This window comes from Lethenteron reissneri, unplaced genomic scaffold, assembly GCF_015708825.2.
Source record: "Lethenteron reissneri isolate LAM-NWPU_2019-01 unplaced genomic scaffold, ASM1570882v1 scaffold_1296, whole genome shotgun sequence".
In the NCBI taxonomy this organism is placed as follows: Eukaryota; Metazoa; Chordata; class Hyperoartia; order Petromyzontiformes; family Petromyzontidae; genus Lethenteron; species Lethenteron reissneri.
Genome location: NW_026890999.1, coordinates 3,375 through 20,660, shown reverse-complemented (window position 1 = coordinate 20,660; position 17,286 = coordinate 3,375). Strand labels below are relative to the sequence as shown.

The 17,286-nt window shown below is 48.0% G+C and overlaps 1 protein-coding gene across 1 annotated transcript; it reads left to right on the top strand.

Annotated features, from left to right (window-relative positions):
* Positions 1-782: 782 nt before the first annotated feature.
* On the top strand, positions 783-16,271 carry LOC133361934 (uncharacterized). The gene is made up of 10 exons (XM_061580908.1): positions 783-842; positions 2,952-3,020; positions 3,247-3,543; positions 4,306-4,397; positions 4,495-4,604; positions 4,927-5,045; positions 5,505-5,637; positions 7,050-7,143; positions 16,030-16,083; positions 16,191-16,271. The coding sequence occupies exons 3-10, from the start codon at positions 3,279-3,281 to the stop codon at positions 16,269-16,271; spliced, it is 948 nt and encodes a 315-aa protein (XP_061436892.1). The 5' UTR covers positions 783-842; positions 2,952-3,020; positions 3,247-3,278.
* The last annotated feature ends 1,015 nt before the right edge of the window (positions 16,272-17,286 follow it).

Here is a 17,286-nt window from a genome sequence, read left to right as displayed (position 1 = left end):
GCACCACCACTCCCCCCACACACACAGTGCGCTAACCACTGCACCACCACTCACACACAGTGCGCTAACCACTGCACCACCACTCCCCACACACACACAGTGCGCTAACCACTGCACCACCACTCCCCACACACACACAGTGCGCTAACCACTGCACCACCACTCCCCACACACACACACACACAGTGCGCTAACCACTGCACCACCACTCACCGTGGCTGCACGTGGCGAGGTGGAGGAGGTCACGTGTGGAGAGTTTCGACGTCGCCATTAACACCACGTGACCTCTGACCCGAAGTCACGTGCAGAGAAAATCGATACGCGCGTCTCATTGGTCCTCCTCCGTGGAGGCCACGCCCCCTCGAGAATTTTCCGCTCTCCCGATTGGTCCGCCGTGGGGGTGACGTCACGACACAACAAACCCCCCCACCCCTCCATTGCCACGTAAGCCAATCGGCGAACGCCCCACTGGGTGATGACGTCACGTACGCGCATCCTGTAGCCAATGAGCGCGTCCGCCTAGGGACGGATGACGTCATGTGACTCGAGAGGGGGAGGGGGAGGGGCTACACAAGTCGAGGCCGAGACGCTGTAGCAGCTGCTGCTGTAGCTACAGCTGTTGTTGCTGCTGCTGCTGCTGCTGCTGTTGCTGCTGCTGCTGTTGCTGCTGCTGCTGCTGTTGCTGCTGCTGTTGCTGCTGCTGCTGTTGCTGCTGCTGCTGCTGTTGCTGTTGCTGCTGCTGTTGCTGTTGCAGCTGCTGCTGCGTTGCCTGCCGACAGCAGCGACCTGTTGTGAGCATTGCGAGCCCCGCTGCCGTGAAGTTGCGGGGAAAGTATCTGAAGGTGAGTGGGTGGTCCTCCCCTACCTCCCTCCACCACCAGCACCACTCTTTTAAAGGAATAATTGCATCTGCGACGATTGGAGTGGTGAGTGGTGAGGGTGGGTGGTGAGGGTGAGTGGTGAGGGGTGAGGGTGAGTGGTGAGGGTGGGTGGTGAGCGGTTGTTGTGAGGGTGGGTGTTGAGGGTGAGTGGTGAGGGTGAGTGGTGAGCGGTTGTTGTGAGGGTGAGTGGTGAGGGTGGGTGGTGAGGGTGAGTGGTGAGTGGTGAGGGTGGGTGGTGAGGGTGAGGGGTGAGCGGTTGTTGTGAGGGTGGGTGTTGAGGGTGAGTGGTGAGGGTGAGTGGTGAGCGGTTGTTGTGAGGGTGGGTGGTGAGTGGTGAGGGTGGGTGGTGAGGGTGAGTGGTGAGTGGTGAGGGTGGGTGGTGAGGGTGAGGGGTGAGCGGTTGTTGTGAGGGTGGGTGGTGAGGGTGAGTGGTGAGGGTGAGGGGTGAGCATTTGTTGTGAGGGTGGGTGTTGAGGGTGAGTGGTGAGGGTGAGTGGTGAGCGGTTGTTGTGAGGGTGGGTGGTGAGTGGTGAGGGTGAGTGGTAAGGGTGAGTGGTTAGTGGTGAGGGTGAGTGGTTAGTGGTGAGGGTGAGTGGTGAGGGTGAGTGGTTAGTGGTGAGGGGTGAGTGGTGAGAGAGGGGTGAGTGGTGAGGGTTAGTGGTGAGGGTGAGTGGTGAATGGTGAGTGGTGAGGGTGAGGGTGAGTGGTGAGGGTGAGTGGTGAGAGAGTGGTTAGTGGTGAGAGAGTGGTGAGGGTGAGTTATGAGTAAGCTCCAAGATTAATAAACAAAAAATCTCGACAAATGAAAGTGCATGCGCAGTAATAGAATAATAATAATAACGATGATGATCAACCCGTGCTTGTTAAAGTTCAACGCGTTCACTACGATATTTAATTATCTCTCGTTGAAATAATCCCGCCAAATTGAGTCGTTGATTAGGTCAGCTGTTAATTAGTAGCGGGCCAATTAAGACGTCGTTAATTAGGTCAGCTGTTAATTAGCCTGAGGTGTTGACCTGAGGCAAATTAATTAAGCAACGTGCTCATTCAATTACAAATTGCGTGTATCACGTGAGTTGACTCGGGTTTTAAAGACCTCTTAATATCTCGATTTAAAGCTTTGGTGACTGCAGGGATTCATCTTCTTGGTTCTTTCGGTAAAGTCACGTAGAAGGGAAATAATAAAATAAAACATAATAAAATAATATATTTTTATGTTTTATTTCTATTATTTTATTACTTCCCTTCTACGTGACTTTACCGAAAGAACCAAGAAGATGAACCTCTTAATATCGTTGGAGATTGTCATTTATTTAGCTAAGAGTGAGTGGCAAGCTCGACTGGCCACGATGATTCATAGATGTTTGCCTTTTGCTCATTTAACTCTGAGTAACGTTACCTGTGATTGCTTTTTAAATCCTTTATATTAAGTTCACTTGCTTGCGCGCTTACGACCGTGCAAATCTTTCGGTCGTTTTTTAACCCACTTCCCGTGATCCAATCGAGCTGACATTTTGCACACAGACTCGTTGTGCGTGACAATGCATTTTCGTGAAAAAATGTTTCCAAAGTTTTCCACTTTTTAGGAAAAAAAAATTTCATATTTAATTTAAAATACCAATGTGATAAAAATGAAACTCTTACTCAAGAAAAACAGAAATGAATAATAAAATAAAACCGATGCCACGCATATAAAGGATTTATAGTGAAAAACGTTGTTTTTACGGGTTAATTTTTACTTAGTTACAATGACACTGGTCAGTCTAGTGAATGGGTGGCACAGATGCTAATGCAACAGCAATGCCATTTCGAGGGTGTGGAATTCATCCTGTTATGTACGAAACTTGAGAACCCTAGCTACATACAATGTCTGCTGCCAGTTTTATAGGGCTGAACATTGAAAATGTCTAAGTGTACAATTATTGCGATTCTAATGTTTTTAAACTATTTTATCTTTTCCTGTAATTTCTTGAAATTCTTTTTTGGCTGGTTAAGTAAAAACATGCCTTACAATGGCTGCCCATAAAAAAATTTGTTTTAATGCATTTGTTTTCTGGCCATTTGTTTTAGTGGCCAGGTACTGGGCCGATTCTGCTGCGAGACCCGAGTGTGTGCTTCGCCGGGGAGAGATGTAAAAATGTAGGTGAAAAATTAAATAAAAATTTATAAAAATAAATTAAATTACGACGTTTCGGAAGCAACACAAGCTTCCATCTTCAGGTGAAACTGTCACAGCAAAATATCTGTTTCACCTGAAGACGGAAGCTTGTGTTGCTTCTGAAACGTCGTGATTTTTATTTTATTTTAATTTCATTTTTTACCTACGTGACTTTACCGAAAAAACTAAGAGTATGATTCCTTGCAGTCGCGAAAGCTTCAAATCTCGAAGATATCAAAATGGACGAGCAGTGCATGCATCATGACGATGAGGAGCTGCAACAGCAGCAGCAGTCTCCAAACAATCGGAAGGCTCCTTCACTCACCACGCAGAATGCAGCTCAGTCTGTGCAGCAGTATCCTCCTGCCTTGGCAGAGGCAGCAACCCAGACTTGTCAGTCTCCACAGGCTCAGCCAGTTGAGCACACCCCACAAGTGCCTAAGGTGTCTTCTGGCAGCAGTCAGCGACCGAGTGGAGAGGCGGCTTCTGATCCAAGCTCCCAAGGTGATCACTTTGACTGCCCCTTGTTCACACACACGTGCTGTCTAGCTATTAAGACATATTTGAGGTGTTTGTAAATTATATAATTTCACTAATAGGGGTTTTCCCCTTTTTTATGGCAACAAAACTGACACCTTTTGCAAGGAATCATGCTTACATTAACCACAATACCTGCAGTCAAATGCAAACAATAAACACAACTCTGATAATGTATGCATTGTCTTTGAAACTGATTGGTCCAAACCAGAGACAGCTTTCTTTAGAGTCCCGTCTCATATGGTTTTCGACCAGATGACACCAAGTATTGTGGTTAATGTAAGCATGATTCCTTGCAAAAGGTGTCAGTTTTGTTGCCAGAAAAAAGGTGAAAACCCCTATATTTTAGTATATTTTGGTACTGGCAAAGGAGGTCCCATGATGACGCCTTTTGGCGTCATCTGGTCGAACACCATATGAGACTAAGCTCTAAAGAAAGCTGTCTCTGGTGTGGACCAATCCGTTTCAAAGACAATGCATAAATTATCAGAGTTGTGTTTTTTGTTTGCATTTGACTGCAGGTATTGTGGTTAATGTAAGCATGATTCCTTACAAAAGGTGTCAGTTTTGTTGCCAGAAAAAAAAAGGGGAAAACCCCTATTGGTATATTTTGCTACTGGCAAAGAAGGTCCCATGATGACATAATTTCAATGTATTATTCTGAAAGAAATGGTCCCTGCGTGTACTCGCCTTACCTATCCGCTTTTTGCCACTTAACCAAATCCTCAGGCTGCGTGAAAGTGGTGTACGACATGCTGATGACTGCAAGCAACTGCGGCAGCAATTGGCCATCCGACCAAGAAGACATATTTCGCCTCCTGGTAAGTTACCTGCTTTCGTTTAAATTCCTCGCAATCACATGTCACAATAAGCATTTGATGTTTTAAAGAATTTGCTCTGCGGTCTGTATGTATGTAGGTGCACGGGAGAGAACATTTTGAAATATTAAAGAAAATCAAGGAAAACCTGGAGCTGATCCGAACGCTGCCCACGGATGCCAATGTGTTGCGCAACCTGCAGCAACAACAGTACGTGAACACGAAATAGACACATCGCTGCTCGTACGAGACAAGTTCCCGATTGCTGCTGTAATTAAATGGTAGCAACAGAAGGGAAGTAATAAAATGATAAAAATAAAAATAATAAAATATTTCTCACGACGTTTCAGCCACAACGCAAGCAGCCGTCCTCAGGTGAAAACCAGGTCTGTCGAGGAGATAGCGTCTGAATGAAACAGCACACGCGCTTGGAGCATGTATATACGCTGGGTTGGAAGGGGGGGAAGGGCGCCTTGACAAAATAATTTGCACATCAAGAGGGTTAATTTTTTGGGTTTTTTCTCCCTCCCAGATACGTGACGGAATTGCGTGGCAGGCCGTCCAACCTCAGCCGACACGGCAGCGAGTGTTCACAGGAAGTCTTGGCCGGCAGCCAGGGACCCTCCAGTGCCGGCGAAGGTTCCTCATCAGGTGACGCAAGCTCTCCCTGCTCGGCACAGCACATTTCTCTGCACGGAACGTGGCGGCACGCGGTAGAATTGAAAGACGTGACACAATTTGCCACAAAGTGATACGCAGTCTTCTTGATTCTTTCGGTAGTCGTCACGTAGAAGGGAAGTAATAAAATAATAAAAATAAAACATTAAATAATTCTCACGACGTTTCGGCCACAACGCAAGCAGCCGTCCTCAGGTGAAGAACAGGTCTGTCAGACGCTGTCTTTCCGACAGCTCTGTTCTCCACCTGAAGACGGCTGCTTGCGTTGTGGCCGAAACGTCGTTAGAATTATTTTATGATGTTTTATTATTTTATTACTTCCCTTCTACGTGACGACTTTACCGAAAGAACCAAGAGGATGAATTCAATATTACTCGTATATGTGTTGAGGTGTAAATGGTTTTATTGCGAATGCTCATCCACTGGTTGCAGGCGTTGCACAGGATGTTGTGACGGGTGAAGCGAGTGGATCCAATGGTCCCCCACGGCCACCGGACGGAGACAACCCACGGGCCCGGCTTGGAACCCTGCCGGACAGCGGTAAGCCTGGCAACGCTCTTTACAAGTAAGTGCCCTTTAGGTGCATCATCGTCGCCACCTTTAAACATCGTCGTCATTTTTCGATTTAAAGCTTTCGTGACTGCAGGGATTCATCTTCTTGGTTCTTTCGGTAAAGTCACCACGTAGAAGGGAAGTAATAGAATAATAAAAATAAAACATAATAAAATAATATAATAATATATTAAAATAATATAATAATGTTGCTTTCCTTCTACGTGACTTTACCGAAAGAAGCAAGAAGATCGTCATCATTCACGCTTTGAAAAAAATTACAAATAAATGAAAGGGATTCTTTGCTGAAATAACCTTTTCTACTCTATGAGACATCTCTTTTAGCGGTGGCAAAATATAGTAGTAGGTTTTTACCCTTTTAAACTGGTACAAAACTGACACCTTTACACAAGGCATCATACACCTTGAGACATCTCCTTTACCAGTGGCAAAATATAGTGATAGGTTTTTACCCTTTCAACTGGTACAAAACTGACACCTTTATACAAGGCATCATGTTTGCAATGACCACAACGCAAGTAGTCAAAAATGCCAACAAAAAGAAGCAACTCTGATAATGATAATATGCACTGTACTACTAAACCTTTTCTACTGTTGCGTCTGCACGCTCCATTCTTTTTCATGATGTATCACTGCTTTATTTAAATGGCTTATCCTTGACGTATTCTACACTGCAACATCTTCCCTAGTCACTGGGTAGGTGGGTCGGTATCGGCCTCGGATATTCTGATGAGCACTCTACACTGCATTAGATATTTTTAGTTGACTTGCAGTGTTTATAACACTCCTTTATTATATACGAGTCTGGGTTCTTCAAGTGTTTAGTTTGATCGGTGTATACTCGACTACAATACTTGAATACGTGAATTAAAACAAAGCAAAGTTCATCTTCTTGGTTCTTTCGGTAAAGTCACGTATAAGGGAAGTAATAAAATAATAAAAATAAAACATAATAATATAATATACATGATAAAATAATTCTCACGACGTTTCAGCCACAACGCAAGCAGCCGTAACGTCGTGAGAATTATTTTATTATGTTTTATTTTTATTATTTTATTATGTTTTATTTTATTACTTCCCTTCTACGAGACTTTACCGATAGAACCAAGAAGATGAATCCCTGCAGTCACGAAAGCTTTAAATCGAAAAGCAAAGTTCGTAATGCAGTTTGGGCTGATTTTTGCACTTGGATTTCCAATAAAAAAAAGTCATTATTTTCCATAGGGATATACAGTACAAGCAATGTAAGTGTTGCTTCACATGTTATTTCTAATCGCAATGTTTACGGAGTAAAAATGTGCAAGTTAATGTAATTCAGCCGTACAAAGTACTTTTCGTGCTTCTTGTATTTGGTATTAACATTTTGGAGCCTTGTGTGTGTGTTGTTTTTTGTGTCTCAAGCTTCCTGAAACAAATAGACTGCTTGGAGTTTTTGGAGAATTTCACTTCACGTGGATTGTCGAGTGTCCAACAGCTGATGAACGTCACTCTGCAGGCAAGTTCCTACGGACGCTTTCACGCAAACTACGCGTGTTTTTTAACGAATACAGGATTGGGATTTATTTCTAAGTTTTTCTGCAACATAAAAAAATGCACAAAGAAGCTTGGAGAAGATGGAAGGTTGGAATTAAACTTGTAAAGAGTTAATGCGTGTGTAGGTGAGGGTGAGTGGTGAGGGTGAGTGGTGAGGGTGAGTGGTGAGCGTGAGTGGTGAGGGAGAGGGGTGAGTGGTGAGGGAGAGGGGTGAGCGTGAGTGCTGAGTGGTGAGGGTGAGTGGTGAGGGTGAGTGGTGAGTAGTGAGGATTGTAGTGCCACAAGAGGGGGCTCTGGGACCCTAGGCAGAGAAGCCCTTGGCGGCAGGCGCTAGGATCCCAGGCACCCCAGACAGCTAAGCCCCTTGGTGCCACCAGGGGGGGGGCTGTGTGTGCTCTGTGGGATACCTGGGGGCGCACACAACCCCACCCCTCGTTGGGCACGAGGCATAAAAGGGCAGCTCCCTGGCCGATCAGGGCCAGTCGCAGGTCAAGACCCGCCAGCCAGCCAGCTTAGGACCCTGTACCCCCTCGTCCCGCTTGTCCTTGTAAGGGCCGGGACGCTGTGAGGGCCAGTGGTGGGACTCTGGGACTCCCGGCTCTACGTCCTTGTGAGGGCGAGTTCCGAGGAAGCCAGAGTCCAGACCCGCACCTTGGCTGGGTCGGACCTTGGCTGGGTCGGGTCAGGTAGCCTCCCCTAGGGGGATTGTAGCCGGAGGACCCCAGAGCATAGCCAGAGTAGTGTACCTAGGCAGTGTACCTAGGCTGTGTACCTAGGCTGTGTACCTAGGCTGTCTACCTAGGCTGTGTATCTAGGCTGTGTACCTAGGCTGTGTCGCTAGGCTGTGTACCTAGACTGTCTACCTAGGCTGTGTACCTAGGCTGTGTACCTAGGCTGTGTACCTAGGCTGTAACAGAGTATCAGGACTGTTGGAGTGTTGTATTGTAATAAAGAAGTTACCTCTACAAGTGTCTCCGGAACCCATTACACGTGGATACCGAAACATGCAAATAAAAAACATTGACAACTGCAAAAAAGTAGATGGGCTTGGGCAAGGGAACATCACTGGACAGCATTGTGGCTGGGAAACAAGACCAGTGTTGGAATGGCATTCAAAGTAGAGCACACATCACCAAGATGACCACCACAGAGATTCGAGTTGTGAGAAGATTAGTTCGTGTGTAGTTGATAGATGGATCGTGGTCACATAGCTCGAGTGAGGAGGCTGAGGAGTCCTGATCCAGTAGTGGGTACAAAACAAACACATTCCTCCTGCGGAGGGAGCGGGTAGGAACGTTGGGTTGCTCGGTCAATGGCCTGCAGGGTCAACGGCGGCGTGGTGTATTCCGCAAATATGGCCGACTGTGAGGGCGGGCACAAGCCGTCGTGAGTAGGTGAAACGTTGAGTTTTATAAGGGCACCACGGGGTGACCAGCCCCTCCCCACCCAGCCCCTCCCCACCCTCCCCACCCAGCCCCACCCTCCCCTCCACCCAGCCCCTCCCCACCCTCCCCTCCACCCAGCCCCACCCCTCCCATTTTTGGATGCACGATGGACAGACACAATAATCCCCTGTGGGCTGGTGGAACCAGGTGGTTCCTACCGGTAATACCGACTGATTTTGTACATTAATTGCTCTGAGGAATACACGTCGTCAGAAATTTGAAGAATGTTGTATCGTACACTATGGGAACCTCATTTGCCAGTAAAAATATCATAATTGTTTTTTTACCCTTCTATCTGGCAACAAAACTGACACCTTTTTACAAGGAGTCATGTTTGTATCGACCGCAATACCTGTCTCGGGTGTGGACCAATCAACTTCAAGGACAGTGCATACATTATCAGAGTTATGTCTTTTGTTTGTATTTATGACTGCAGGTATTGCGGTTTATACAAACATGACTGCTTGTAAAAAGGTGTCAGTTTTGTTGCCAGATAGAAGGGTAAAAAACCAATTATCAATGTTGGATCGCTGAACAAAATTTGGTGTGTGTGCATATTTTCTGTGTTTCGCTGGATTTTAGGACTTGGATGAACTGGGAGTCCAGAAGCCAAAAAGCGACTGCTATTGAGTGGAATCGAAGAGCATGGCGTGTCCACCACGATCTCCAGCGAGACGACACTGCAGCGCTCGTCCAGTGAAGAGACAGTCCACCTCAGCTCCGAGGACGACGACGATGACGGTATCGACACCAAGGACGGCATCCTTGCCAAAGTGTTCCCAGCGCTGCGGCCCTTGGCAGGAATCTGTCCTCTGTCGGCAATCGGTATCGCAAAAGCAGCATTGCCAAATACAATTTGCGAGCGCACGCTCGCCAAGCCGTTGCACTTCCTCGTGCTGGCAGCTGGGGAGGCAGTAGCAGCCTGGAGGTGCCCAGGAGCAAGATGCCAAAATTGTCTTCATGCTCTGACATCGAAGAAGAAGAGGGGCTGGAGTGAGGAGAGGAGGGGGGGTAGCGATAGATGGATGATGGTGGGAGGTTGTGTGGGCCGTGGGATGCACTTTGTATGAAAAGCCCTTGGGGTAAATAAGCTGGTGTCTTTTGATTGAAAGCTTTCGTGACTGCAGGGATTCATCTTCTTGGTTCTTTCAGTAAAGTCACGGTCGACAGACCTGTTCTCCACCTGAGGACGGCTGCTTGCGTTGTGGCCGAAACGTCGTGAGAATTATTTTATGATGTTTTATTGTTATTATTTTATTATTTTCCTTCTACGTGACTTTACCGAAAGAACGACGTTTCGGCCAGAACGCAAGCAGCCGTCCTCAGGTGAAGAACAGGTCTGTCGAGAAGACAGTCTGTTTTTATTTATTATTATTTTATTTCCATTCTACGTGACTTTACCGAAAGAACCAAGAAGATGAATCCCTGCAGTCACGAAAGCTTTAAATCGAATTTCCTTTGAGCTTGCTTGCATAGTTTTTTTTTACAGAATGCAGTCAATAAAATATAAAGCAGCATCTTGGCTTTACTACCCAAGGCAGGAACTTGTCTCTTCCAAGAAAGAAGTGACTGACTTGTCAGTTTTGTTCCTTCTTAATTTTGGAGCTTTCGTGACTGCAGGAATATTCTTTGTTTTTTTCGGTAAAGTCACGCTAAAGATAAAACGTGCCGTTTAAGTCATCTGGAGTTGAAATATACAACACGTTTTGTTTCCATGCAGAGGAGATAGCCATGTTCAGAGCAATGTGCTTTTTTGTTGTGTTGCATTTGCTCGACTGTTCAAAGATCGTTTCAAATTTGCATCTTTGGGAAGGATGAACACGAAGTGGGAAGGTTTTGCAAAATCAGATGTTCTCATACTCCAGGAAGATTGTTGTACGGGGCTGTCTGCTCTAACCTACTTGATAACAACCCCAAAAATGCCTAAATAAAGTTGATTTGTGACATGTTCCATTCTGCAAAGTTTTATAGACTTTGCTGCTGGTAGCAGATGTAGAGAGAACAACACCTGTCTACACTTCGTGTTCATGGAACTGTCTTAAGCGTATATATGCAGTGGGTTTTTTTTAATCCTTTATATTAAGTTCACTTGCTTGCTTGCTTAGGACCGTGCAAATGTTTTGGTCGTTTTTTAACCCACTTCCCGTCATCCAATCGAGCTGACATTTTGCACACAGACTCGTTGTGCGAGACAATTTATTTCGTGAAAACATTTTGTTCCAAAATTTTACACTGTTTAGGGAATTTTTTTATAAATATTTAATTACCAAATTGCTTAATGGTGGCAGGCAATCATCTGACCCATAGGTGGCAGCCATCTCAAGCCAGAGGACGAGAGAACTCTAGCCGCCACGCATATAAAGGATTTATAGTGAAAAACTTTGTTTTTACGGGTTAATGTTTTGTTACAGGTAGGAACAAGTTCCCCACTGCCCACCAGGGATTATTTGTCTGTCGTGCATAGCCCCTGCCACCGTGTAGCACGCTCGCGGATTGGTTGAAGTGCGTCACGTGACCGCGAGCTTTTCTGCCCAACCAAGTTCCTAGCTGGCCACTGTGAAGGAACGTGATTGTGCTGTGGATTCAGAAACCCGAGTTTGAGGGTGACATCCGAACTGCTGATTGTTTGGGCGCTGACCACTGGTGAAGTACCCGTCTGGTCACTCACTGCCTTCATCTTGGAGTGGATTGAAAAAGGGCTGTTGATATTATTGAGCTTTGATTAAAAGCCAAAAACCTTTAAAGTACAATTTCAGAATTGTTTTTCTGGATAAACCACTCGGAAAAAATATATCCAATGTTTGAGTTTGCATACGGAGCCCAAAACCACCTGTACGTTTTGCAATGTGCTTTATATTTTGTAGCAATCGCTGCCTTTCATGTAAACTGGTACCAGGTGCATACAGCGCATGGGAACGTTCAATTCGAATGTGCAATTCCCTGGAATAGCTACAGTATTGATTTGTTTAAACAAGTTTTGACAATAAAAAAAACTCTCTTTGAACCGTTAACACGATCTTTTCTGACGGTGTTTTTTAATCCAATGTGGCGCGATAGAAATATTTTATTTGCCTCGTACACGGGTTCGATATTGACGGAGCACAGGCGAGTATCACTTTGACGCTGTGGTGGATTGAGCGCAGATAGTTTGCGTCAGGGGTAGCTGAGCGAATCGCCGTGTGGTAATGATGCCTCCAGGTGTGTCAACCGGGATGTTCTGTTCTGGATCGCAAACAACAAAGTACCTAACACTCACACACACACAGACTCCTACACACACCTACACACACACACCTACACACTCACACAGCTACACACACCTAACACTCACACACCTAAACACACACCTAACACTCACACACACCTAACACACACACAGACTCCTACACACACCTAACACTCACTCACACACACCTAACACTCACACACACCTAACACTCACACACACCTAACACTCACACACAGACTACTACACACCTAACACACACACCTAAGACTCACACACACACAGACTCCTACACACCTAACACTCACACACACCTAACACTCACACACACACACACCTAACACTCACACACACCTACACACTCACACACCTAACACTCACACACACACACACACCTAACACTCACACACACCTAACACTCACACACCTAACACTCACACACACCTACACTCACACACACCTAACACACACCTAACACTCACACCTAACACTCACACACACCTAACACTCACACACACCTAACACTCACAGCACACACCTAACACTCACACACACCTACACTCACACAACCTAACACCTCACACATAACCTCAACACCTAACAATCACACCTAAACCTCACACGACACCTACAACCTACACACCCCACACACCCCTAACACTCACACCTAAACTCACTCACACTAACACTCACACACACCTAACACTCACACACACCTAACACTCACACACACCTAACACGCACACACACCTAACACTCACACACACCTAACCTCCAACCCACCTAACAAACACACACACCTACACTCACACACACCTAACACACACACACAACCTAACACTCACACACACCTAACACTCACACACAACCTAACACTCACACACACCTAACACACACACCTAACACTCACACACACCGAACACTCACACACACCTAACAATCACACACACCTAACCACCACACACCACACCTACACACACACACCTACACTCGACACACACCTAACACTCACACACACCTAACACACACACACACCTAACACTCCACACACCTAAACACTCACTCACACCTAACACTCACACACCTAACACTCACACACACACACCTAACACTCACACACACCTAACACTCACACACACCTAACACTCACACACACACACCTAACACTCACACACACCTAACACACACACACACCTAACACACACCACACCTAACACTCACACACACCTAACACTCACACACCCCTAACACTCACACACCTAACACTCACACACACCTAACACTCACACACACCTAACACTCACACACACCTAACACTCACACACACCTAACACTCACACCCACCTAACACACACACACACCTAACACTCACACACCTAACACACACACACCTAACACTCACACACACCTAACACTCACACACACCTAACACTCACACACCTACACACACCACACCACACACCACACACACCTAACACTCACACACACCTAACACTCACACACCTAACACTCACACACACCACACCACACACACACCTAACACTCACACACACCTAACACTCACACACACCTAACACTCACACACACCTAACACACCACACCTAACACTCACACACACCTAACACTCACTCACACCTAACACTCACACACCTAACACTCACACACACACACACCTAACACTCACACACACCTAACACTCACACACCACCTAACACACACACACACTAACACACACACTCACACACACCTAACACTCACACACACCCCTAACACTCACACTAACACTCACACACACCTAACACTCACACACACCTAACACTCACACACACCTAACACTCACACACACCTAACACTCACACACCTAACACTCACACACACCTAACACTCACACAGGTGACTGATGGATGAGCGGGAGCGGCGCTTTGTAAACTCGCCTTCATCGTCTCCCTCGCCGACTCGCCGAGTGTTTGTGTGTTGTTGTTGGAAACGTCCCGACGTCAGATTGAAGCTTGGACGGGCGAGCCAAGGGAAGCTCCAGCAGCGGAAGAAACTCGTCACGTTGCAGACACCGTGTGACGCGTACCACGTGACAGAGACGCCAACTCCCACGTGCCCTTGAATGCCCCTTCTCGGTTCAAGCGGCGCTCGTTCTGCACGCACAAAAGGTGATTTTGATGATGAACGAACGAAGGAGCAACGAATAAATAAAACCCGGACGACGCCGTGGCAAATCGGAGTTCTTCTGCTGCCAATTCTCGTCGGCATCTCTCGCGCAACGCGGACCGCACTGCGGCGCGTTCCTCGTCCGTGCCGGCCACACGGTTGATATCGGCAATAACGACGGAGCGAGACACGGAGCGAGATAAAATAGCCGCCTCCTATAATTTACGCTTCAAATAAAAAACAAGTAGAACCCGTAAAAACAAAGTTTTTCACTATAAATCCTTTATATGCGTGGCGGCTAGAGTCCTCTCGTCCTCTGGCTTGAGATGGCTGCCACCTATGGGTCAGATGATTGCATTGCACCATTAAGCAATTGGTAATTAAATATTTTTGTCCTAAAAAGTGTGTGTCAGTGTGTGTGTCAGGCTGTCAGTGTGTGTCAGTGTGGCGAGGAGTGGTGGTGCAGGCGGTTAGCGCGCTGCACTACGAACCCGGATCCCCGAGTTATATTCCCCGCTCACGGGCCAAAACCAGCGACGATTACCTGAACCGGCACTGCGCCTCCCCGGGTCGACTCAGCCTCAAATGAGTACCTGGTGCGGTGTGTAAACATCGCCACTGGGGAGATAAAGGCGGCCGGGCGTGGTGGCTGGCCTCCCAGTCCCTCCTCCACCGTTCCGGCCTTATAGGTGCTCGCTAACAGCACTTGCCCCAACAGCCTGTGCAGGCTACACGGGTGATCTTTGTCTTTGTGTCTTTGGCGCGCGCCCTCGTTGCCTGCGTCCCCAGAGACACTGCCCCCTCCTCCACGATCGGCGTCGTATTGCGCCTTTTGGCGTCATCTGGTCCAACCCATGTGAGACTAGGCTCTAAGGAAAGCTGTCTGGTGTGGACCAATCAACTTCAAGGACCATGTGAGACTAGCAGAGGTGGGACAAAGTCATTGTTATGCAAGTCCAAGTCGAGTTGCAAGTCTTTGTACATTTTGCCGAGTCGAGTCTGAAGTCATCAAATTCATGACTCGAGTCTGACTCGAGTCCAAGTCACATGACTCGAGTCCACACCTCTGGAGACTAGGCTCTAAGGAAAGCTGTCTCGGGTGTGGACCAATCAACTTCAAGGACAGTGCATACATTATCAGAGTTGTGTTTTTGTTTGTATTACGACTGCAGGTATTGTGGTTAATGCAAACATGACTCCTCGTAAAAAAAGGTGTCAGTTTTGTTGCCAGATAGAAGGGTTAAAAACCAATTATCATATTTTACTGGCAAATGAGGTTCCCATGGATATAAATAATTGTTTCCCTTCTACGTGAGTTTACCGAAAGAACCAAGAATTGAATCCCTGCAGTCACAAAAGCTTTAAATCGAAATGTAACTTGACGTAATGTGTTCCTGTCTATTGCGTTTAACAAAACACAACGCACACACACGTAGGAGACACCCCGTGTCACTGGCATGCTATTGAAGGGACGTTTAATCTCAAACGTGAAAACGAAATCACCGACAGCAATAAACAATAAAAACCAATAACACTGGTCAACAAAATATAGATGTACACATTGGCGATAGGGCAACACTCGGGCGGATAACGCATTGATGACACTGGTCAACACAAAAAAAAAATTGTGGCCTGGACTTTTGCAGCTGTTTTAGACATCTCATTTTGATGCTATCGGCATACCCCATTTTCATTGTTTTACCCGAAATTAACTCTGTCACTTAAGATTGCAAGTTGTTGCGAGTCAGTGACTGCTTTAGTGTTACAATACGGTGCTGTATGTTTAGGATAGTGCGTTCATGACCAGTGTAATCAACGGGCCGCTGACGACGTCCCCTCCTCTCTACAGTTCGGGAACCCGCCGTGGGAACGGGGAACTTGCGGCTCTCACGGCCACCAACCCCCCGTCGTCGCGAGGCAGTCGCCAAACGAGACTCATGCTGAGGGGGGGCCCCCGGGGGGCCGAGCCCCCCCTCTGGCCGTCCCCGCTCTCCCGCGCTCTCCGCTCCCGAAGGGACTCGCCAGCCCCACGTCGCCCACGCCCCTCGTGACCCGCCGCAGCCTCTCCGTGACCCGGCTCCACCACCCCGAGCCCTCCTCCCCCCCCTCCCGTCCCCCCCCTCCCCCCCCGCGCCCCCCGAACCTCCCACTGCAATCCCCCCTGTGTGCGCGCAGCCCTCTGCTTGGAGGTGTCTGGCGTTCTCCCTCGGCGTGTGCGTCTGCCGCTCTCGCGAGTCCCACGAGTCCCACGAGTGACGCCGCGTCGCGTCCACCGCTCTCGCTCTCCCGGCGCCCTCCGCCCCTCTCCCCCTCGCCGCCCCCCCCCCCCAGCTCGCGCTCCGGGGCGCTCTCCGCCGCCGCTCTGGGGGGGCTCCCGCTGATGGCCGTGCGAGCCGCTCCTCCGCCCTCCTGCCGCCTCCGCTGTCTCTGCTGCCGCCGCCGCCTCGCTTCATGGCAGATCGCTGCGGCTTCTTGTTGTCGTTGCTGTTGCTGTTGAGGGTGGTGATGCAGCGAGAACAGCTCCCTGTATCATCACAACCATCACCAACCATCACCAACATCACCAACCATCACCACCACCATCACCAACCACCACCATCACCATCAGAACCATCACACCATCACCACCATCACCACCATCACAACCATCACCACCATCACACCATCACACCACCATCACCACCACCATCACAACCATCACCACCACCATCACACACCACACCACCACCCCACCACCATCACCACCATCACCACCCCCACCACCACCATGACCACCATCACCACCATCACCACATCCACCACCATCACAACCATCACCACCACCATCACCACCACCATCACCACCACCATCACCACCACCACCCATCACCACCACCATCACCACCACCATAACCCCACCATCACAACCATCACCACCACCATCACAACCATCACCACCACCATCACCACCACCATCACCAACCATCACCACCACCATCACAAACATCACCACCATCACCACCACCATCACCACCATCACCACCACCATCCACCATCACTACCACCATCACCACCATCACCACCACCATCACAACCATCACCACCACCATCACCATCACCACCACCATCACAACCATCACCACCACCATCACAACCATCACCACCACCATCACAACCACCACCACCACCACCATAACCACCACCATAACCACCACCATGACCACCACCATCACCACCACCATCACCACCATCACCCACCACCATCACCACCACCATCACCACCACCACCCAC

Bases quoted from the DNA above. Each gene is read 5' to 3' on its own strand.
- LOC133361934 (XM_061580908.1), top strand. From the start codon at position 3,279: ATGGACGAGCAGTGCATGCATCATGACGATGAGGAGCTGCAACAGCAG. The intron at 4,398-4,494 runs GTAAGTTACCTG...GTATGTATGTAG, and splicing joins AAGACATATTTCGCCTCCTG to GTGCACGGGAGAGAACATTT. The intron at 4,605-4,926 runs GTACGTGAACAC...TCTCCCTCCCAG, and splicing joins CGCAACCTGCAGCAACAACA to ATACGTGACGGAATTGCGTG.